The 24785-nt window shown below is 39.7% G+C and overlaps 1 protein-coding gene across 2 annotated transcripts; it reads right to left on the bottom strand.

The window, feature by feature from the left end:
- Nucleotides 1–14751: 14751 nt before the first annotated feature.
- Nucleotides 14752–24533, bottom strand: KCNG3 (potassium voltage-gated channel modifier subfamily G member 3). Of its 2 annotated transcripts, none has more exons than XM_035561236.2 (2): nucleotides 23878–24533; nucleotides 14752–15404 (listed from the first exon to the last, which is right to left on the bottom strand). In XM_035561236.2, exons 1-2 carry the CDS (start codon nucleotides 24531–24533, stop codon nucleotides 14759–14761), a joined length of 1302 nt encoding a protein of 433 aa, XP_035417129.1. In that variant the 3' UTR covers nucleotides 14752–14758. The 2 variants fall into 2 exon arrangements, with proteins under 2 accessions (XP_035417129.1, XP_035417140.1); XM_035561247.2 differs by having other exon boundaries at nucleotides 23911–24533.
- Between the last annotated feature and the right edge of the window lie 252 nt (nucleotides 24534–24785).

Raw genomic sequence — 24785 nt, 5'->3', positions numbered from 1 at the left:
TTATTTATTTATTTATTTTTCCCCAAGATTTTTTTTAAGGTAACTGATTTCATACATGCAAATTTAAGATTATGCTTCAAGGTGAGTAGGCTTCTGGGAGTGAATGAAAGAAGCAGAGTACCTTGAAGTTATTCTGCATTTGTTGTTGCTGTTGTTGAAATTTTTGTGTTTTTATTTTCTCTTTGAGGGTAAAATAAATAAAGAAACAAGACCTCACTCAGTTGCTTAATGAACAACACCTTCATATGCTGATCATAATTTCAGCACAGATGTCTGTAACTCAAACTCTGTGAATCTGCCCATGCAGATCTGTCCTTGAATTGCTGAGAACAACTGTGTGGGTGGGTTTAGAACATGAAATTGCTGTGTGCACTTATGTTTTGTTTATGCAGTACTCATTTTTAAGAGTACTAGATTGGATCTGCTTAATATTTGCCTTGTGTGTCTGTGTGTGTGTATATACATAATATATACAAACCCCCAAACTAGATGATGATCTCCAAGCATAAGCTCTATTAATGTAAGAGACTGTGACATTGTAAACATGTTGTTTGAATCATTTTATCAACTGAAAGAAATGAAGTCTAAACACAGAATAATCATCCAAGGTATTGGTTGCCTCTAAAAACTGTACCTGAATTTATTGGTGCTTTATCACCCGTATGTTTTGAATACAGCACAGGTGACTCTTGGAAATAGACTACTATTGTCAACTGAGAGTTCTCTTCAATGGGCTTAATAATATTGAAAATTAATATTAAAAAAAAAAAAAAAGCTTTTAATTTTAAAGCTATTCATGCAGTTCCAATATAAATATAAATTTAACCAGTTTTTTTCTCATAACAAAATCCTTGTTTGTTTGTTTGTTTGTTTCTTCTGAGGGAGATAGGGTTAAAGAGGGTCATATATCTTCTCTGTGAATTTAAAAATAATTCCTTGTTTCACTTCTGTTTCATTGGTACTTCTTTGTCTTAACGTAAGACTTCTACATGAGAAATGCTTAAGAGCAACAGCAATTTTGGAGATAATGATTGTGTTTGCTGTAGGGTGGCTAGGGATCAGGAATCGTTTTAAAGGTGTTGAACTGTATTTGGGGGTATCTACCTTTTGTTTTACCTGTGTAATATTCTTTCTAGGTTCTTGGGCAGAACTTAACTGAAAAAGTTAATTAAGGAATTGAAAACTTGATGATCTAATTCTTGTGAAGTCTTATGTTTGAATAATGCTTTTGAGGCAATAAGATGCTTTTAGTAGTCCGTTCTGTGGTTGTGTTACATGTTTAACAGCAAATGGAAATTATGAAAGCAATGGTTTGTTCCAGGTTAGTGGTGAAGTATTCTTTTGTCCTCCCATTTCCAGATGTGAAAAGCATTGTAGGAACCTACAGTAAATATTGCTTTTGCTATTTCCCAGCCTTGTTGTCTTTGCTTTTATTTTTTCCCCATTATCATCTGAATTGCAGAATTGAAGGTAAACTTTTCATCTGATTGAGACACCAGTGTTGGCTATCAGTAAAATAATAATTACCTAAATGCGCTATATATTCTACTTTGAAGAAAGTAATCCTGAAATCCGCACACCCTATCTTTATGGCTTACAACACCTACCACTTTGGAAATTCTGTACTACAAGGTTGCATCCTTTGCCCATTGCTTTCAACTCTAATAAAGACAACCAAAGCTCAAAGCTTGTCTATGTGTTTTTCTACTCTGACACATTTTTTCCTCAATTACTGGAAGGGAAGTCTCAGGGTGGCAGTTCCTTAGTCTTCCTGGGCTTTTCTTTTAAACGTTACACGGTAATGAAATAGGTTCCCAAGTAAAGTCAGCTCTGGACATCTAGAGGTAAAATTTGTTTGCAAGGTTTTATGTTTTCACACTTTTGCCGAACTCTTCCTTCATCTTTTCTCTCTCCTTCTCTAGGGTATGAGTGTTTATTCCCAAGTAGTCAGCAGTCCACAGCAAAAATTTGTTTTTCTCAGATTTGTTGTGGATACTGGGAAGATGTTGTCCTTGTATTTCATTTCTTCTTGCCAGCCTTTTCATATCTTTGCAGATCTACAAAGACCGGACTCCAGAGACAACTACATCCTTAGTGCAGTATTGTAACAATCTTCCCTGAATAAGGCAAGAAGATTTATTAATAAACAAAACAACAATAACAAAAAAACACCCTCCTCAGCGTGTACGTTAGAGGAGATGCTCTGTTCATTTTATATAGTGTGAGGCAGATAAGCAGTAGTGTGGAGTCAGGCTGAGGAAAGATCTCGTGGACTGTTTCTCAGTATTAACAGATAAATATGATTGCCTTGGAAATGCACAGGGCAATTTATACCCGATGGCTTGACTTGAATACCCATGTCTTTCACTTTTGTGGTCCAGCACCCACTCAAAATTTACTTGTCCTTATGATTTTAGTTATATTATCTTGTACGATGTTCTTACGATTTTAGCTGCATATCTTGTAAAATGTTCTGAAATGTTTGGCCTTAATGTGCCATTTCCCAACAGTGACTAGCCTAGAGCTAGTCTGAAATAACTCCACCTGAAACGTGTGTGGTGTCGGTGTCAACTCTTTCATTGTGTGCATCGCTCCAGTTGTCTGCACTGTTTCCCACAGTGGCCATAACCTGCTAAACTGTGGAAGATGGGATATGAAGATGGACTTTCTAGATCCAGATGCCTGCCTAGAATCATGTTGACCGATGCTGCCTCTAAGACACTCTTCCAGGTACTGCCATGGGATAAAGCAGCTGAGAGCTAGCCAAACTCTTAGTATAGTCACTGACAAGGCCCAGCTTTGCCTGGATTATTTGTTAGCAGGCTGTACTCTAATGGATTTTTGTTTGGCTGATTTAGAAGAGGGGAGAAAAAAAAGGCACGCTTAAATTTAGTAATGCTAATGTCAACTGTCTGATTACTAGAGTAATCTTTCTCATAGAAAATATTCTTGTTATGGTGAATCATTTAGTACATCAGAAGTAACATAATAAGAATAGATTGCTGCCATGTGATCAGTGTCTCCTGCACTGAAAACAGTGGATAGTTTTGACAACATGTATTTTTAAGGACCGTATTCTTCCAGCAGCAGGAACCATTACACTGTGATACCTTTTTCACTCTGCTTATTATCTTCCCTGCAGCATCCTGTAGCTTCACTGACATACTGTAAGCAGGTAGCTATTCCAGTGTAGTCTCTTCATATCGTAGTGTAACTCTCATCTGTTTCGGGAAGTCTTGCAGGTTTTTAGATGCTTTCCCCCCTTGTCTTGCTGTATTAAAATATTTTTACCTTTTAAAATAATCTGTGCTTTCTTACTGTCATGCGAATAGGGACAGGGTAAAACTGGGTGTCCGAGCAGATGAAGGAACCCTTAACATAGCATTTCCCTGCATGGGAGGAAGAAGTGTGGAAGATTTTGTAACAGTGTGGCAGAGCACTGAGAAAGTTCGGAGTAAGGGGAAGAGGGAAGCACAGTATCGGCTCTGCAGACAAGAGGACTGAAGAGTGCTTGAGTGACTCGAACAATGTCAGGGAAAGCCAAAAGGAAGCGATCCTGAGCCCAGTCCTTGCACATGTTAGAGAGCTGGACAATTGTGGAAATAGGGAGCCCAACAAGTAAATGCTGCCTGCAATATCTGCCCCTGCATTGTGCAGGAACTTTTCTTTGGCAGAGTATATACAGCCTTACAAAGTCTATGGTTGGATTAGATTTCTTTGCACAGTGCTTTGCATCTCTTCATTTTTCCTGAGCAAGAGATCACCCGTGTAAGAGCAGGTGCATGTACATGCCTGGAAGCAGTGGGATTCAGTTACTACCGCACAACATCTAAGTCAATGTTTTTGTTGAAAACTCGTCTACTGGCAACGTCCTCTCTGCTAAAGGTTTCTCACAGTAAATTTCGCTGTGCCATCTCTGGCTGCCTTGTCTTGCATGGGTTCTGTGAAGCCAAGTGCTAATGGAGAGTTTCATTTGTCTCAATATATAGGAGTCTGGGCTTTTGTAGTGGGAAAATCTGAGTTCTGTTTTGCCAAGGAATACCAGAGCTAGTAGAAGCATTGGTAGTGCAGACATGTTCTGGTAATTGTGCCATGTCCTGTTCTGCAGCCTGCCGGAGCTGAAAAGATGAGGAAGTACGGAAACTGAGATTTGGCACCATGATTTTATTTGCTTTTTATTATATGTATTCTTGATTGTTTCCCCTCCACAATGTAGTTCTCATTTTAGATGTTTGCAGTGTGGAGCTGATGTGGTGATGACTTTGTAAAGGATTCCCTGTGTCCTTCTGACTACAGATCCTGTTGCTTGCTGTTCAAAGGCAGAAAGGAAACTTCTGTGTGTCCTCAAAATTGTTGGGGGCGCTGCTTTGACCCCAGTAATTTGCTAGTCCCAGGTCCAGTTGCAACCAAACAGACAATATCAGATTGCTCTAATTTGAGCCTATTAGCACTCAAGCCTCTTAGCACTGGCTAAACACTTGCCTTGTAATGTGGAGATTACACTAAAATAATGGGAACCAAGTTACTCTAATCTCTTGCTTTCTTTCTTTGCTTTCGCTATGTTATTATATTATAGCATCATGTTTATAGTGCTTCAGGGAGAAATGAATTGGGAGTGAGATCTACTTGTTTGCCTTACAGAAAAGTTTTATGGGTAGAGACAAGGGAACCTTTCTCCAAATGCTATTAAAAAGTCTTTATTTAAGGTCCCATATATATTCAGTGTAATCTAAGAGATGACTGCTTCGCACATAAAGCAATTTGAACTTTGGAAAAATACTCGTGTGTGTTCACTTATGTTCCTTTTTGGGTGATTGCAGCCCTAAAGCTTAAAAATTTCTTAAAGCTGGTTACAAAAAAAATGAAATGGTGAAATATGATTTGCCTTTTTGATGGATGAAGAGGAAATACAAGAACCAGCAGAGAGTTTATGGTTTATTTATGTCTACTGGTAAATAACTGCATGTTTCTGCGATGGACTTACCCTGTTTTTCCTCTGAACCGTAACATGCAGGCTGAATGCCTTTTATTTCAGACTGTGAGTCTTCTTTGAACAGTGAAAATGCCTAATCCAGTTCCATAGTGTTTGTCTCCTTGCTATGGTCTCCAAGAGAGTTGAAGGTGCTTCAGCTGAGCATTTGTTTCATTCTCTTTTTAAAAGCAAAGTCATAAGTATTTGTAGCATACCGTGTTTTAAATTAGCAGGAGAAAATTGATAAAGGTGTTGCTTGGGAGCCCAAGTTCTGGAGCTGACCACAGCAGTATTTGCTGCTGCATATGTTACCATTAGCCTGGAGTGCGAGGAGTTGGCTGATACCATGCTGACCACAGCTTTAGCCTGTATAAGCAGCAAAAGCTTGTGTTTAGTCTATCAGCTATCATAATTATAAGCTGGGTAGGGACTCTGAGATACCTGAGATACCACATTTCCATGGAAATTCACATCTCAAAAGGGATGATGTGACCTTTCTGAGCCTTTAAGTCATAGAATCATTAAGGTTGGAAAAGACCTCCAGGATCATCTGGTCCAACCATCACCCTACTACCAATGTCACCCACTAAACCATGTCCCTAAGCACCATGTCCAACCTTTCCTTGAACACCCCCAGGGATGGTGACTCCACCACCTCCCTGGGCAACCCGTCCCAACACCTGACTGCTCTTTCCGAGAAGAAATGTCTCCTCATTTCCAACCTGAACCTCCCCTGGTGCAACTTGAGGCCATTCCCTCCAGTCCTATCACTAGTTACCTGGGAGAAGAGGCTGACCCCCAGCTCCCCACACCTGACTTTCAGGGTAGCTGTAGAGAGCAATGAGGTCTCCCCTGAGCCTCCTCTTCTCCAGACCAAACACCCTCAGTTCCCTCAGCCGCTCCTCACAGGACTTGTGTTCCAGGCCCTTCACCAGCTTCGTAGCCCTTCTCTGGACAAAGTCAAAGCCCTTTGTTTGTTTTTGTTTGTATTTTGAGTTGCATCCTTTACTGCGGATGCCATGTGGGTTTTTGGTCATCATTAGTGCTCAGTGGAAAGGGAGATGACTGCTGAATGGGATGAGATGATGCCAGATTCTCTTCTGTTCTCCTGTTCTGACAGGCTGCTTCTGTAGACAGACACTTCCGGAAGATGTTTAAAGGGAAATAGTAAATCACAAATGTTGTCAATACAAGTTGTCAGTGTGTAACCCAAAGATACAGGTGAAAGTGTTTCTCAGTAGCAAAGTAGGAAGGTATCCATTGGGTTAGGCCTACTAGGGATGAATGGACTGGGGAATTGCTTTTTAACACAGTTCCTTGAAGAGTAGGGCACTTGATGTATGTACCTACAGCAATGACAGTAGGGCAGAGAAGAATGGGCAGGATGGGCAGAAGGGGGCTGGTACCACCATTTCAGAAGTATTTGGTGCTGGCACAGAGGCCTGCCAGTGCAGCTGGTGGCAGAAGGAAAATGGGGTGGCTATGAAAAGGGTAAGAACCAAACAGAAAGGGAGTTGGATGAAAAAGTCTAGCAAAGGAAGAAAGCAGAGATGGATTTTCAGGGATGGCATGGCAGGACAGCAGCAGTGATGGGGAACAGGGCAGAAAAGCACAGTGAAGCCCTATTGTGTTTAGTGTCTGGGAGTTATCTGCATTGTCTGTTCTTAATTTTGGTGAGTTGGTTTTAGAAAGGACTTCATTGCTGTCCCAGAGCTTTTTGCATTGTTGGAGTAACTATTTTTAACCTCTCCCTACCCCTCTACTCCATCTCCCTTTTTCATTAATTAGTCTTCCATCTGCTCTCTGTGATGTTCTTTCAGTTTGCATGGCAATCCTGGCCTCTAAATAGTGATAAATCACCAAAGGAGGGAACGTAAAAGCAATGATTCCTCTTCTGGATCCTAGACGGGGATCTTCAACGTCGGAGTGAAAGGCTACCAGTTTCTGAGGCTGTCAGTTGCAGTTAGCATAACTCAGTTGCATGCTGGTGGAAAGGGACCAGCCAGCAGAAGTACCTTGTCCAAGCTTGGCCAGTTTGCTTGGTAGAAACAACAATTTAGAGTAATCAACCAAAAACTAAAGGAGTAACTACAAATTGGCAGCTCTGACATGCCATTGGCAACTCCTTCTGGGCTGCCAGGTCTGACGTTGGCAGGCACAACACACGAGTAGGTGGCCAAATGCTCACAGGTGAGCTTTCCTGCAGAGGTGTGAGCGGGTTTGGATGGGCTGCAGGATGCGAAGTGCCTGGTTACGGTTGTAGATGAAGGATGAGATATGGATGATTTAGGCAATTTCGCATTGCTTTGTAGAAACTTTGCTTTGCATGACTGTTTCTTCCCATTATACGTGACATTTATTGTGGGGGAGGAGAGAGCTTTTTATCCTACACTGACACAGAGAAATGTATGGATATTTGCTCTCAGCTATCTAATCTGGAATTGAACTGCATTTCAAATGTGATTGGGACAGTCTATATGAAGAGAAGGCAAAGGTAACAGCAGGCTCAGTCACTGGATGTTAATGTTTAACCTTAATGCTCCTTGAGTGACGATCAGGCAAAAGGAGAAAGAGAAGGTCTAAGAAAACAAGGAGGGTAGAGATGCTGAAGATGGAGTCTACTATACAGAGGGAAGCAGATGAGCTTCACAGTTCCTGCTGCTCTTGCTGAGGGTAATCTGGCACTTACATCCAAGCCTTTGTCTTCCATAATCCAGTTGACAAGCAGATTTTCTAAAACAAAGCAAAATTTGTCTTGCTAGCTTTAATTCTGAGCTGGTTGCACTTCTCCCTTTATTTTTTTTTCTCTATACATATATCTGATTTTTAAGTCTCTTGAGGCAATGGAGATTAAAATCTACTGTGACCTGTAAGCTCAGTTTGTACCAAAGGAGTCAACAGGCACAGCCTAAAGACACTGCACTGAAAGGAAAAAGAAAAGAGAGAGTAAGACTCTCTGGCAGGAATCCATGCATTTAGATTTGAATGTATGTTTTACTGAAGTAATTTTGTTGCTGATGCTTTTCTTTTCAGTGGACCTATGCATGACTGTATTTAGAAAATACACTGTTGGCAATGTTTCTCTTTTACACTTACATAGCATCTATACAATAGAGCTCCTATCTAGGCAGCATCAAGGATTCAGGATGCTGTTTTAATAAATGGCCCCAGTTTCATTTGTTCATAGCTTCCCATCAAATGACTCAGCTGACATCCGGTTCAAATATTAAACCCTAGCAACAAAAGCCACGGTTAGAGGCTGTGCTATCTTGGTATATATAGCCAGTACAGATGACAAGGCCTTTAGCAATGTCGGGAAGATTGTCTTCTAAATGCTGCATCCTGTGTGACCAACTCTAAAATGGAGGGCAGGGAGGAGGAATTACATTTGAGCACTTAGTACTTAAAAGTACACCAGACTCAACAAGTTAGCAATATTCATGCTACAGAGAAAAGCTGTGTTGCTTGCTTGCAGTTTTGTCTGTATACATATCTTGAGTTGTGTTTCAGTCTTGGATTATATGTTTTTGGAGAGCAGCATTGTAATTTTGATCTACGACTGTAGAGTACTTAGGGAAACAGAAGCCTGGTTGATCCTCATTATAGCTCCTAGCTGCTACTTCAATATTGGTAAAATAGCACTGAAAAGAAATAGAAAAACAAAGTCAGGGATTTTTAGGATACAAGAGAAAGAATGCCATTTTTGAATTTTCTGATTTCCTAGATTTTATTGAATCTCTTTACTATCTTTTAAAAATTCTTATAGCAACAAGTGTATAAAATGCTCCCTGAGACAGCAAGAATTTATTTGTCTTTTGGCGTTCTGTGTATTTACAGTTGCATCTCAGATTGATAGGAGGTGCAAGTGCTGAGAATATCTGTAAAATAATGTGATAAAACATCAAAAAAAGAACTTCTGCTTCCAAAATATTTCAGAAGTTCTTTTAGCAAAACACTTATAAAACATCATCAATTTAATTTAAAAAAAAAAATAAGTAAAACGAGAAGTAAAAATGCTCTAAATGAAAAGTCGGTCATTCCATAATAATGCAGTGGGTTGGTGCTGGAATAGTTGATAATTCACAGATCTCTTAAAATATTCAAACTTTTCTCTAAAGAACATTAGTTGTGTTTATTTTTGGAAGTACCTTTGTAATGGCTGCACTTAACAAATCAGCAGAGGGCATCTTGCCTGTTTGTTCCGTCCTTTTAGCTCCTAGGCAGACCCATAATAATGCAAGTCCTGCACTGGTGAAACTTCTGGTTGCTTTGAAACTCCAGAACTATAAATATAGATTCATTTCTGTGAACTTGAAGCCAAATTCAATCATTTTTCCTAGATTTGTTCTTCTAAGTAATCCCCAAGGAATAATGCATGTGCTACATGGCTGCTTTTTAATTTTGTTTGACAGTTCTGTTGCCTATAATTACTGTAGGTAATCAATTGCTGTTGTTGAGAAGAATAACGCTGTGTAGGTTTGTTTATTATCTCAGGGTGACTTGTGGACTAAATATTCAGAAGTTCTGTCGAGTAAGGCTCCTATGTCCTAAATGGCAAACTTCTCAGTAGCCAGAAATTGCTAAAGGAAAAAGTTTTTTCTGAGGTACAATACCAATATGAATAGCCACAGAATTCACTTGTTGAAAAGAACGCATTTTACGCAATTGAGCATGTTTGTCTTGACCCCTAGTATATGAAATAATCAACAAACCCAGTAAATTTTATTTTGTGATTTTACGCGTCGAATTCTGTATTCACATCAAGAAAACATTCATTACCTTTCCAAATGATAGTATATATTTTTCTTTACAGAGAAGCAAACAATATATAAAATTAATGTTCTACAAAATTATAAACCTTTGAGCCTGTAAAGAATAAAGGAGTCAAAAATGTGTAGTTGCAAACATCCATATTTTATTAATTTGACCAAAGTTTCCTCTGCGGCTCTTAAAATTTCTTGTCAAGCATATTTGTACTTGTCAGTTGTGCTTGCTCCCTGGGCAGCCTTCTTGATGCTTAACCTATTACATCATCTACAAAAGATATTCCCTACTTGGTGTTGCGCTTCACAAGCCATACAAGATATTAGCTTTCCACTATAGAACAGGTGTTATGTTGTTTCTTCCACATGTGCTGGGGCAAATCATGAGCTGACATAAACAACTGTAGATCTAGCAAAACCAGAAGACTTTTTTTTGCCTTTCTCACTTAAGGAAGACTCCTTATTATAAACAGGGATCTGTTTTACCTAGCAGGAACTAGCGTCACATATACTGATGTGTATGTTTGCTTTTACAAACAAATAACAGAAAATGTTTTCTGAAGAATTTCCTTTTTTAAAATCAGCGATTTTTAATTTTTTTTTTTTAAATAGAGCAACATAATCTTTTTCTTTTTTTGCTGTGCAGAGCTAAGGTTGTTTTCCGTCAAACATCTCAGAAGCATATTTGGAAGGATAATACTAAAAAAGTCAAGGTACATCAGAAGGCCAAAATTTTAATTGGGAGTTTTATCCTGAACCTCTTATCTGGGAGAAAATTCAGAGCAGAGCAGTCCTTGTTCATCTTGCCAGTTCGCAGGAGACTCGCTGCTGTGACCACTGAATTCAGTGGCTGCTGCATGTGCATCGCTGCTTCTGGCAGGCATTTAGGACTTGTACGATTTTGTGGGCACTACACAGAGGGGAAGAGACCAAGTGACTTGATTCTGTAAGGACTTGAGTTTTATTTCAGAAACATCAGGGTTGAACACTAAAAAAGCTGAAAACTGATTCCTCTACGGGGACCAAATTTCGTATATAATGTTAAAACCCTGTACCTTTTCCCTTAAATATGTGGGTATCAAGGTGGGTATACAGGATTTTATCTTCATCAAGCTTGCTCTATGTACACCAGGATCAACCACTGTACAGTAAGAATGAATATCACATATTTAAATGGCTGATCCCTGGGCTAGTAAAACTTTAAAATCATCAGTTGATTGAGTTAATTGGGTTTGTTTTTTTGTTTTGTTTGTTTGTTTTTTGGAAGGTGTTCATAAAAACAGTATCCCTTTATAGCCTTACATCAAAGGAAATTACGTTCTTCCATTCTTTGTTATTTTGGGGATGGTGCTTTATGTGGAACTGTAGAAGGAAGATATATTGTGGGCACCTTTCAATTACAGCGATTTCAGTAATGATCAAATGTTTTTAAGTGGCACTGAGCACCTTGAAGGACTGCAGCCAATATACAGTTCCCAGTAGGTCAGTCCTAAGGATCGAACCTAGTATGTAAGTGTGATTAACCTTTGCTGTCATCAAGGTGTTTAATGACAGTTCAAAATTCATTGGCATGGGTTTAGCTTTAGACAAACAGGCTGGGTCACAATTATGTAAGTTCTCTTTATTTATGCCTAGTTTTATTATATTTGTATTTTATCTAATTCATTCCAACTGTAAATGTTTCAAATAATGAAAGAGGTACTATCCATGAAATATTTTTACTGTGTTGGCTTCAAACGGGCAATTATTAGAAATGAGCCACTTTGTCCTCATTTGGCTTTGAAATGCTGTAATTTGGAAAGAAAGCTCTGCACCCAATGTCTGCATAAAACGTGGTCTCAAGTACACTTTCAGTAAAAGCGTCACCTGTTTAAAGATACACTTATTCTAGACCACAGAAAATTGACCATTGAAAATGTAACATGTACCCTATTTATTTACTATAAAATTCTGTTTTAAAGTTACCATTGAGATCACGTTACTTCAACTTGGTTTCTAAGGAAACTAAAGGCTACATACTGATAACCATAATACAACAGCAAAAAATAATAATAATTAAAAAAAAAAAACACGACAGTATCTCTCCTTAGTGGGCTTATAAAGAGAGCAGTTTCAAAATAATATTTTATTATAACTCAAAAATACATAAAGGTTATTCTGTCCACATTTTGCCATACAAAAAATGAACATAAACTGTTTTAAAAAAGTATATAATCTCCACAGACGTTTTCTGTTACACAATTATTTTCAGTAGATAATCTTTTTACACTGGGGAAGGGATTCTTTAGCTGGAAAACAATCATAAAGGATCATTTTGTTTGTGTACCAGATATAGCCTGGATCTGTTCATCTTTGAAAACTTCCCATCTTTAATTGCTTATACAAAATGATTCGTGATGCAAACTGGTATTCAGAAGTTATGTGCATTAGTTTGTATTCTTTCCTTTGTACAAAAAGTTAGATTTACACGTAGTGCTGAAATGCATTTTATTTTGTCTTGAAATCAAGATTGCAACGTACTTCAAAGTACATTTGTGTTGTGTGCTGATTTCAAACTATTGTCATCCTGAGGATGGGGTGTTTTGTGAGAGGAGGGTTCTACCCCAGACCATTGGTTTGGTTAAATACAATACAAGGACAAAAGGCAAAGTAAATTTTAAGGAGTTTTATTGGTATTTTTTCCCAAGCATTAATACTTGGAAAACAGCATATGAAAATCTGTAGGGCAAAGTTATTACGTGTTTTTTTTTTCATTTTTAATGGAAAAAAAGTGGAGAAAAGTATAAAAAATAAAGGTTTTCTCCTTGAAAAGTTTTTTTTTTTTTTCTGATACTGTCAAAATAAACTTTTCATTAGAAGATGAAAATGTCATTTTCTTCAATCAGCTCTGTTTGGATTGAAGTCTGAAATTTCAATTTTGTCAAGAAGGAATTTTTTTTGTAAGGAGGAGAAAACATTTCAACTGACAATAATGTATAATATATGCAGGATATATATAGGTACACATGCAGGAATACAGAGCCAGCATCTCCGCTGGTGTAAAACATCTAAGTGTCTCTGAAGTTGCTACTTAGCTAGCTAACATCAGCTGTGAATCTCACCTAAGACAGAACTTTTTGCTGATATTTACCTCTCTGTGGATGCAAGAGCACGTTCCTGAACTACATAATTTCAATACAAAAGGCATAAATATAGCAGTATAGGGAAGTTAGAGCTGAACGCCAAAACGTCAGTGGCAAGAAACAGAGGTATGTCTGTAACATTACTTAATAATGTGTTCTTTAAAAACTACTGAAGGAATTGTCGAGCTCGTCTGTGAGGAGGCTACTAAAGTTCTTTTCAGATCTTCAGAAAAATTGTATTTGCAATGTAATTCCTTAAGACTACTTAAGACTAAGACCACTTAAAATACTAAATGAGTTTTTTCAAGTCTTGAGTGCTCTTTTCATGGTAGAGCCTTCAACATACTGGTCATTGACCAACGTGGCATTTCTATTTGAGTGAGCAGTTCCAGAGATGTGTTTTCTAGGTGGTACTCATTTTATTTCTAGAGCTGTTAACAAATACATATATAAAAGATGCTTTTACAGCACAGTAATAGTAAACGCATTATTTTCAGGCAAGCACATCAAATTCAACTATGCCGATGACTCTGAACTTCCAGGTTAATAATGATGTTTATTGGTACCCAAATTTGTAAAGCTGTACCTAAATATGTTTTAGTATCCAACTGCACAGTTCTACATAGCAGCTTTTCAGAATTATACTGAACAAGGCTATTTAGCAGTACTACACAAGAAATGTAGTGAACAATATTTCAGAACCTAACTTGATTCATTTTAATTTTCTAGTTACATTGGAGAATATACCCTTTTGCCAAGCGCAACTTACACTTCTATATTTTACTTTCTTTGATCTCTTTTGGGCTTTTTACAGTTGTTTTTAAAACTTCTATGAAAGTAAAATGTATGCTTCTGTAAGGATTGCTGAATTTCAAGATGATGATGAGTCTCATCTGACAGGGAACAGCTACTCTTGTTTTCCAGTGCTTTCTCCAGACTGTTTCAAGTGATGGAATCTTATAATTGGTCTTAGAAGACTTTCACTACGATATATATGTTTGTTTAAATGGGCAAAAAATATGTTTATGAATATATAACTTCAGGTGGATGGAGTTGAACTGAGTGTATGTAAAATTTGGATAGCTCCCCCAGTAAGCTACCAGAAAATATATTTATCGATGCCCGAATTTTTATGCTGACCTTTATAAAGTACCACGCTTCTATTAAAGATTTGGTTCCAGAGAAGAAAGTAACTGTGGTTAAGGAAGTCCTTGCTACAACGTTCAAAGGTATATGCACTCTTTAGTTATTCCATCATAAATTCAGAGCAAAGACACTGACTCCACTGTTTTTTTATGGAAAATTTGTGTGCTTCATCAAAGATCAGAATCAGATCTCAAGATTTTTTTCCCTACTGGCCTATATTCTTCATCTTTTCTAAGTCACAGAACCAGCTGTACTGTGTTGTGAAGCTCAAAAGTAGCAGCAATTCTCCTTCAAGTATCTAGTTTGGTTATCTGGGTTAGAAGTGGAGATACTTCAGGCAAGAAAATATGATGCCTCTACAGAGCATTTAGATTTTGTAATCTTTGAAAATCTTCTGCTACACATTGCTTTGAATGATATAGGATGTAATTATGGGAATGACGAATCTCAATGTTAAACATATTTTTTGTTCTGCTTTTGTGTGGAAAGGCAAACTGAAGACCAAACTGGTCTGGTGGAGGACTTCTGAATCCTCTTGTGTTGTTCTCTCAAATTTGAAACATCACTCTCTCTCCTTGCAAGGTGCCCAAGGCAGGTGGTTATCCTTCCTGTCTGAATGGTGATGGGCTTTCTCCAGGCTGGCGAGAATGTTGTTCCATAGGACCATCCAGTCAAGGAGGACACGTGAAGAGACTTTCCGCCATCTTCTCCTAAGACAAAGCTTAGCAAGTAACTACAACGGAACTCAAGTTTGGTCAATTTAAGAATTCAGCTGAGAGGCTTCTACTGTACCGAGCAGACCGGAACTTGAGCTCATGGTAACACTGCACGAAGCTATGATAAATGAAGGTGATTGGCAAGGCTAGTAAAACGATGCCACTAACCACGCAAATTCCTCCGAGAATCCTTCCTGGTACAGTGATGGGACACATGTCACCATAACCAACCGTGGTCATAGAGATGATCACCCACCAACAAGCAGCAGGGATGCTGGCATAATCCTTATTCTTTGTTCCCAAGTCCAGCCCATTTTCAAGAAGCTGGGAAAGTGCACTGAAAATTGCCATAGCAACACAGATAAAGACAAGGAGCATCACCATCTCTCTGTAACAACGCTTCAGAGTCAAACCAAGTGTTTGAAGGCCAATGAAATGACGAGCCAGTTTAATCACCCAAAAAATCCTCATCATTCTTAAGACCCTCAGGGTGACTCCAGCCCTCTGAAGCTGCGAGTTTTCCCCTGTAAAAACTGTCATTAGAACAGAGATGTAGTAAGGAGTAATTGCCAGTAAATCAATGATGTTGAGAGGTCTTCTGACAAACTCACACTTGTTTTTTGAAACGATGAACCTCACAATGCACTCTGCAGTGAACCAGCCTATGCAGATAGCTTCAATTATCCTGTCAAAAGAAACAAAGTACAGTATTTATGTTCTGAGGAAAGGCTTTAGTGCCGGTTTGTTTTTTCATGGACATTACCAAATTGACATTCAGTCCTTCACAAGCGACAAACAGAAAGCCACGCTATTCTTATTCTGAGCATGTAACACCAGATTTCAGCAACTAACCTTAGGATCTAGTGCAGAGTTTAAACTGATCTGTGCTAAGAACCCCGTCACTGATCACTTTCTGTGAATTACAGATTCTAGTCCTAATACTGGATGCACATGCCTGCAAAATCTGGAACCCTGCAGGAAATGATGGAGTGCCAGTGCGTAACATAATCTAGAATACTTTGTTTGTTTTTGTTTAAAATCTGTGAGAACTGATCCACTTACGAATGCCAAGGACTGTGGATCAGTGAACTAGCAATGTGTTGAACCAGATTGCTAAACTGAAATGAAAGTGAAGATGGAGTAGGTGGAAATCAGCTTTTGCATCAGATAATTCATGCAAATTGGCTCTTCAAGAACCAGTCGAAACCGGTCTTATTTGCATCCTAAACAGAGGCTAACCTAGAACTGTATTCAAAACTTTATAATATCGACACTAAATACAGGTGATATTTTATTCTTCACAGTTGGGTACACATAGTACCAAAGTAATAAGCTTGTGTCCTTCCATTTACTGCTAGGCTTGGCATTACTGAAGTTTTTTTTTTTCTTTTAAATGTAACTCCCCCTAAACTGTGTCACAGTAAAATGTCAAAGTAAGCAAAGCAATAGGCAAGATCATCTTCTTGCCAAATACAAATAGCAGCCCTGATTAAAGAAAGCATTGCTGTCCTGGAGGGTGATTTCATTATATTTCTGAATGTTTTAAAATCCCAGTGCAGCACGTGAGACTTGAGAACATTCTCAGCCTGAAACCACTAGAAGGTAGAAATGGGTATCAAAATAACCCTTTTCTTAAGATTTCAAACTACACTCACTTATTTAACGTGGGAGGGAATGGGAGCTAATATTTCCCTCTTTCCTTTGTTTGCTTATCTTTTTTCAATAACTTTTTGTGTAAAGAAAAAGCCACTTATCAGTGCCATCTCTACCAACAGGTCTGAAAGCAAAGTGAGATGAAATTGGAGATTGAAAATGCTAGATGAAACCAGAGATTTTTCTTTCTACTGCAGGGATCCTAACAAGGTATTGTCTACAGAAACAGTAGTGATTTGTAAGTAATAATCTGTCATTTGAAACATAAAATTTTGTTTCCCTAACACGTTTTCTTTTTTAGTTACCATTTCTGAAATCTGTTGTTGTTATTAAAACAGTGGCCTGCTAGAAGAACAAAGTCTTCTGTAACTCCTGTAATTATACTACTAGACTCTATAAACCAACTCTCATAAAAGCGTCATACGCTAAAATTTTATTTATTAATTTCATTTTATTCATTCATTCACTTTAGTTTTATGTGAAATAGTAGAGGCAACAGTAATAGTCAGTCGACATAAAGTCGTAAGTTACGCCATAATTCCAGCCACAGAAAATTTAAATGGACATGAATTAACTACTCAGGGAAGTAGTTACATAAAATCAGACCTTGCTATGACCTTGTTATTCATGATTCATGAATAACAATGAAAGTCCTGTAAGCAAGAGGCCTTTCGTAATAAAGGGCTTATAAAATACTTGTTCATGGTTGCAACTTCTGTTGTAAAGACCTCTGAATTTTAAAAATAGCTTCTTCTGAAGAATTAAGTGTTCTCTTAAAAATTAAGCTTTTGAAGATATTCGTGTTTCTGTTAATAACGGCAGTGGGAACTGTCATGCCAATTTGTTTGGTAAAAGAAAATTCAGGTCATAATGTCATCTAAACAAATCTTGTACTGAATGTATGCAAGTGTTCATATGAATGGATTATCATTCCTTCATGTTGAAAAATCAAGAAAAAAATGTTAGTGGGTAAATTCACTTCAACCATTTTAATATACATGACAAGGAAATATATAAGAGTTTCTCTAGTAAAAGTAGCCAGACAGCAAGATCGTGGTAATGGACACACTGAAAAAAGCTGAATGTCCTTAAAGTTGGCTATTTGAGAACTCATAATTGTTAAAAGAAAAAAATGCATCTGGAAATAAATTTGCAGCCAGGAATATTCTACAATTCTGACAAACTCCATTCCATTATATCTTATGAGATTTGTCTGGTAGTTATGCCTATGACGTTGAGCATTTACATGAAAAAGCAATTCTTAATTTTACAATTTAAAGCTGTTTCAATTGGTATTTCCTGATGCCTCTATAACATTGAAGGCGTAATTTCTTGATTTTATCACAAATTAGGCGGGTTATCTCTGAGTCAAGCTTTGAGGAAGCTAGGTCCTAATAGTTGTGATATCGTAGAAGTTATCTTTATGAATCAATATTGATTCAGAGGTCTGGTATAACTTTGGGGAGTAGTTGTGCAAGTAAAAATCCATGTTAGATGAAATGTGATCAATCTGTTGTTTTACTCTGTTGGTCCTTAGCACAAGAGAAACTGTAAATCAATTATACTTCAATAGGGAGGACTGGAGAGTCTTTTGTTGTAGAACAGACTACAAGACAGCTAAGAAACAGTACTTGATGCAAAAATGACAAAGCAAGATCAAGATAGTGGAGATGTATTGCTGCCACTTGACAACATATTGCACTTCAATGTCTCCATTTTTTTTATCTGTTGTTCTTTCTCAGCAATTACACAACCTGGCTAGGGAGATGATAAAGAAGGGTCTTTCCTACTACTTAGCCACTAGTGAAACGTGTTGTTCCTCCTCTCGTGTCACTCTTTTTTGCTTTTGTAGATAGGTTTCAGCAGTCCTGATGAATCACCTAAGTGCGTAAGTGCTTAGGTGAGCACAACTAGAAACCTCTGGCCTGTTGTGAAAGCTGGAGTGCTACATACTATGTTTCTACTTTCAGATTAAGTCTCCCTCTCCCTTACAGTGACTTATCTTTGTAACTAAGTTATATCCTTGTGAATGGAGAAATAACATTTAATAAGAAAACCAAAATTAAGTCCTTTACTTCATACTAAATTAAGTTTTTTTTAAGGCCAACTAAAATGCATTCACTTGGAAGACTAAAGTAACTGTATCTTCTGCAATCAATTCTTAAAATATTTGCTGCATATTTACATGACAGACTGCCTGTTCATGAAATAATATGCTCTTTAAGCATCTGTAGCTATATGATTAAATCATGAGCTTTATTTGGTAAAAGGTAGTACCTATTCTGGTTTGTTGTTTTTTTTTTTTTATCTGTTCAGTTTTAAAATAGCTGGTATTCAAGAAGGAGCTGGGAAATTAAAAACAAGTCTATTAAGTGTTTCCTTAAAGATTCCCCATAAAATTGGAATAATTGGAGAATATTAAGTCCTAGTTTTTAATAAGTTATGGGTTATTTCTGCTCAAACTTACTGCCCATTGGCCTAGACCTAAGTACATGAAAGAGTGGTGTTTTTTTTTTCCTGAAATTGTAAGCCTCTTGGTACTTAACAGGTTTTCAAGATTTCTTTAATGAGTGTTTTGTCCATAAACTGAAAATAAAGCCTTTGTGAGCCTCATTTTTACTGTAATTCAGTTACTGTTTAATTTTCTGTTCCATCTGATAACAACCTTTCAGAATAGGCTATTTTATGTACACTGAGTTAAACTGCTTGAAAATTTTTTCATGCACTAACAAGACTATTTTATTATGCTAAAAAAAATCACATTGGAAACATCATAAAGTATTTCAACTTAGCATTACACTTTGGCCCAGCATGCTAATTTGTATACTTTTAATATCCACTGGTGAGTCAGTTGAAATCTCCCCAAAATATTCATTAGTGGCACTATTACTGATTAAACTTGTAAATAAAACATACATATCAACAGGACACACGAGGAAAACAGATGATACGGTTAAAGACAGTATATGACAGGATCAAGGTCTGTCAGCACTGATTTGATAAATTGTTGCTAAAGCCATGTAAGATACATTAAGCCTGAAAAATGTCCAAGCAGTAGTGAGAATGATCAAATTCCTGCTCAGGAAGACTCCAACCCATTTCAGCAAAAGGTCTTTTTTAATCCTTTTGAAATCAACAGGATTTCTGCCTCGCTACAAACTGCAGAGCAAGGGCAACAGAACAGCTAGTTTCACTGCATTAAAAACCTTGCTGGTGTTTTTCCTTTATGTCCCTGTTTTGATAGCAATAATATTTCCCGATGCATTACATGCCGGTGCATGCCTCCTGGGCAGGGGGGGGGGCGTGTAATGACCAGCACTACCCTGGGAAGGAGAGGGGCCAATGCTCCACAGCTCTCAGGGAACACCTGGAGTTGAACATCCCAGCCCTGGTGTCCTCAGCATCTTTTCCGTATACTTTGCTCACAGGAGTAGCAGCTAGCCCTGGTGAGGTTGTTGAGGTTCCCCTGTAGCCAGGAAGTGATGCATGTCTGTTCTTTGTGTTATCTCTATTTTTCAAAACTCTGTTAAATTCGTTAGAAGAATCCACATCTGTGTTTTTAAATTGGGTCTGTAGTTCCATGCATGACTTTCAGCCTACTTTTAGAACTTAGGCAAAAATATGGTGTTCAGGCTGGATCTTACGCAAGAAAGAATGTCTTATTTTTATGAATGGGTGTTGGGCATGAACATTTGGGTGTTCTGAAATAATAATGATTTTTGTGCATTTCAAATGCAACTTCTTAAGCTGATGTTTTGCAGAGATGAAAAAAGCCCACTGGCATCTGTTGAGAAATGCTGTTTGGAGAAGTTACTGTGTTTATTTGTTTTTGCTTAACAGCACGGCAATCATACATGCTTTACAACTGAGGGATTATTTCAGTACAAATTTAATCATGATTCTGTAAGTAAAAAAGGGGCAACAGTCTCTTCTTGTGCTAACTATTCGTATTTAATTTAGAAAAATAGTTTAAAGATGGGTAGATAGAACTATACTGGCTTTAAGTCAAGCAGCTTCAAATGACTTCTTATTACAAGCTTAAACTCTCCCCAAAAGATTATGCTTATGATCAGTTAATGGATGAGTCCCTGACCAGAGACTCACAGCATGCATCTGTTGGCATTGATCAGAAGAGAGCAAAGATGACTTGAAATTGCCAGAAGCAACAGAAGGGGAGACAGGTGTCCCTGCTGTCTGCTCCTAAACTGTGCAAATCTGATGCAAATCTTTAGCTCTGGTAAGTGAAACATGCCAAGACAGGGAAGAGAGCAAAATCATAAAATGCAAGAAAATTTCAATAACTCCTTCCTCGTCCTAAGCATGGACCTGGGGAAGGCAATCCCTCTGCAAGTCAGGGAATTATATTATCAGTGTCCCTGAGATCTGTGAAATTCAGAGGTCAGATTCTTCATCCCTCTCCTTAAAAAGCCTCAGAGTTTTCTGTTGCCCTCTGAAGGGGATTACTGCAAAGGATCAGAAACAGCCATGCGCTGTTCACCTTTTGACAGCATGGTCATAATGAAAAGTTATAACAACATAAGGGTTTCTGAGAAAGATATGGGAAAAGCTGGGTGGACTCAATTCTTCTGGTGAAGAGGTGTTTCTGTAATAATAACAAAAAGAAATAATAAACTCAGCTGGTATTAATTGGCAGCAGTAGTAACCCTTATCACAAACCTCATTAAAGAGGCTGATTTTGTAAATTATAAGGAGTTAGTTACCGCCTCGCCTCTAGAAATGATGTCCAGATAAGGTGGAGACACCCCAGTAGAGCTGTTTTCACTACAGCTGCCCTGAGTGGTTCTGGGGATGGTTACCGCAGCTCAGCCACAGAAGTTACCCGTGTGGCACCTTTGCAAACTGTAAGTAACATAACATTGAGGAAAGGACAGTTGTTTTTTTATTGGTAAGCCTATGAGAGACCGAAAATACCAGAGAGATTTTAGGGTTGCTTAATTTCCAGAGGTAATTCTCACCTCTTCTAAGCACTGGCTCATACTGATCTAATAGTTGGTTACACCCAAAGTCTTCATTCTAAGGAGTTCTAGATAAGCCCATTCACTTTTCATTTTTAAAAGTTTTCAAAATATGTTTTTACGATAATGTAGTCTTTGTACTAGTAATTATAGTGCTGTATGTCAAAACCTACTTGCTTACAGCAGTAATATCACAACTTCTCTTGAGAAAAATACTGTTGTATTATCATGTTAGATAGAACTTTATTTTAATGAGATACCTTGCTTAATAAACAAAAGCCAGGATTTGGCTTCAGACTTTTAGATAGATCAGGAACTAGCAGCCAGGTGTTTACAAGCACTCTCACTTAGGATGGATGGCATCGCCAGAGTACACAAATCCTTTGGCAAGTGTAAGTAGTTGTAACTTAACTGGATCGCTCAAAATTAATCGTAGCTCACTCCTTTTTTCCAGATATTGCAGGCTTTTTAGTCATGACGCTGCATACACAATAAAGAAAGGAGTAGCTCCTGTAAGAGAACAAGGCCACCTCAGCAGGTGACAAGCTGTGGACAGAGAGGAACACGTTTGTATCTGTTTTCAGTGTGTTCACCATTAAATAGCTATTGATTCACATTTGCAGTGATAGCACATGGGTGAAGACACACGCAAAATGAGCCAGCCTGTATTTAGTGCTCATCTGCAACGAGATTTTTGCAAGAAAAGGGTTAGAAACTGTTCAATAGCAACTTTTATTTATACCCCCCCCTTTTTTCTTTTTTTAATTGCAATTCCATAGACTGCTGCAGCTGGTCCTAAAAAAAAAAAACTCACCCTGTCATTGACAGGGTCCTTTCTTTTTTAAAAGTAGCCTTCAGTGCCCTGACAAGTGCTTGGCTACACACTGTCCCACAAATACTTAGGACCTTATCCTTCAAATGCTTGGTACACAGTTTAGTCACTCAGAGGAGTAAAATCATGTGTATATCTACACAGGTTCTTGAAGATGAAGGCACTATGAAAGAAAAATTACATGTCATCTGCCTTGTTCATCTGCAACTCCCAGTAAGTGAAAAATTGTTAACTTACACATCATAAAGATGCGATCAAAGATATGACCAAAGTCATTTATGCTATCATTGCTGTTGTGTATATTTTCAGCTATGTATTGGGGGGTGTCTAAGCAGCTTGCTGCCTTAAGCAGAGATCACTCAGAGCATCCCCTCTTTGAAGTAACAGCAAAGATTAAGGTTTTTTAACTGGAAGAACCTGTAAGAGGAACTTTTGACATATCTGCATGTAGGCAGGAATCAACAGCTTCTCAGTCTGTATCTGCTTTCTTTTTGTTCATATGATTAATGCTTTGGCTTGGCTACAAACAGAAATACAGGTGCACTTTCCATTAAGTTAATGGAAACTATGAAAATACTTTCCAAGGAATTAATTTGGCTACTAAGATATAATATATCACATTCCAATTAACTCCACGGTAAAGGATGGTAACTTCATAATGACTAGGCTGCAATTTCACTGTAGGACCCCCTTAGCAGAGTAGAAGCTGAAAACTTTTGTTGAATACTGTATTTGTTTTAAACTAATGGAGAAGGTGGAAAACATGAGAAATGTTTACTTTTATAATATCTGTATCTGAATCTTATTTACGAGAGAAGTCTTACTGGAATGGTCCTGATCCTGTTCTCTAGAGAACGGAAGATGGAGAGCAATGGTACTGAAGTCAGCAGAGTCGCATCGATGTAACCCTGAGGTGAGGTCACAAAGATGATTTAAAAAAAAAAAAAAAAAAAAGGCCTTGCTCTGACTGGTGTAACACCAAGACTGAGCCTTATACACCCATGCCCTCGTTGCTGCAGCTGTTTCACAATGTTAGTGTCTTTACATGCGTTTTGTCTAAAGGAAATGTACACATCTGCTATATGTTCATACCCTGGGGCACTGTGCAATGCATCTGCAGGAGCTTAATGCTCAGGCTGATCATCTCCGGTGCCTCTATACAGAGGAGCTGAGTGGCAGAGGAATGGGGTCCAGCTGCCGCCCCATGCGAGGTGTTCCCAGATCAGCTCCCTAATACAGGGTGTGCTCCTGTGCGAACACACACAGCGCGCTCTTCCCCAAGTAAAAGCGAAGGGAGCTGCTTTCTTTCAGGGCTTTATTTTCCTTTTTTTTTTTTTTTTTTTTATCTCCCCCACGAAGAGGGGGTCTATCATGATTTCCTGGGCGTGGGAGCCTCCCTACGTGGGTGAGGAGCCCCCCGGGCCTCCAAAGGGGGGCACGGCAGTGCTGAGACAAGAGGGGCCGGCGCCTTTGGAGGAGCGGGAGCCGCGTCCCGATCGCTCCGGCTCCGCTCCGGGTCCCCCGAGCCCCCCTATTCCCCGTCCCCGGGCTGATTTCGGGGTTCAGGGGGTGCAGGCGGGGAAGCGGCGCGGCCCCGACCCCCCGAGACCTCCAGAGCATCGCGACGAGCGGCGGGACACAGCGGACGGGACACACTGGGAGGGGGCGGACAGCGGGAAAATAAAGGATCCTCCTACCCTGAGGGCTCCCTCACTGACTCTGCTGTGTACCTGCTCTGCTCCTCCACGCTGCGGTTCTCCGGCGCCCGCCACTCGGGCAGGGTGCTGGCGCACAGCACCACCATGGACACGATGACGAAGAGGATGGAGACGGTGGCCAGGACCTGGGCGGCCAGGGAAGACGTGGGCTCCTCGAAAGTCCTCCGCATCCTCTCCAGCCACTTGCCGCCCTCGCCCCCCGCCGCCCGCCGCCCCTTGGCCCGGGGGTCGCCGCCCGCGTCCCCCGCCGGCTCCTCGGGGCAGTAATAGGGCCGCGACTCGGCCAGGCGGTCGTCGAGGCGGCGCTGGCAGCAGTAGTCGAGGTGGGAGCCCTCCAGCCCCCAGTAGAGCAGCTCGTTGTAGAAGGAGAGCTCGCACATGTGCGGCACGAAGCGCAGGTGGCCGTGCCGCACGTAGAGCATGATGAAGCCGAAAGCCTCCGAGTGCCGGTCGAAGAAATACTCGTTCCGCTCCCGGTCGTAGTCGTCGCACACCTCCAGCACGTCCTGCTCCGACAGGCAGCCGTGCAGGCGGCTCACCCGCCGCAGCGGGAAATCCTTCAGCACCTCCCGGGAGAAGGAGTACCGGGTGCCCCCGACGTTCAACACCACCGGGGGGCCGCGGCCAAAGTTCATGGCTTGGGCGGGACGGAGGAGGAGGAGGAAGAGGAGGAGGAGGAAGAGGGGCAGGGGCCGGGCCGGGCGAGGCGGGGGGCGGCAGCGGCAGCCCCGGCTCCGGCTCCGCTCGCACCGCTGGCGGCTCCCGCTCGGCGACGGGGCGGGCGGGGAGGGAACGAGGGAGGGATGGAGGGAAGGAGGGAGGGATGGAGGGATGGAGGGAGGAGAGCCGGGGGGGCGGGAGAGGCGCCGCCAGCACCGGGGAGGGAG

The sequence above is a fragment of the Cygnus atratus genome, chromosome 3 (genome assembly GCF_013377495.2).
Source record: "Cygnus atratus isolate AKBS03 ecotype Queensland, Australia chromosome 3, CAtr_DNAZoo_HiC_assembly, whole genome shotgun sequence".
In the NCBI taxonomy this organism is placed as follows: Eukaryota; Metazoa; Chordata; class Aves; order Anseriformes; family Anatidae; genus Cygnus; species Cygnus atratus.
This window is presented reverse-complemented; position numbering and strand designations above follow the sequence as displayed.

Excerpts from the sequence above, each read along its gene's own strand:
- KCNG3 (XM_035561236.2), bottom strand. The coding sequence starts at position 24,533 with ATGAACTTTGGCCGCGGCCCCCCGGTGGTGTTGAACGTCGGGGGCACC. Across the intron at positions 15,405-23,877 it reads TCAGTGAGGGAGCCCTCAGG|GATAATTGAAGCTATCTGCA; the intron begins GTAGGAGGATCC and ends TTCTTTTGACAG.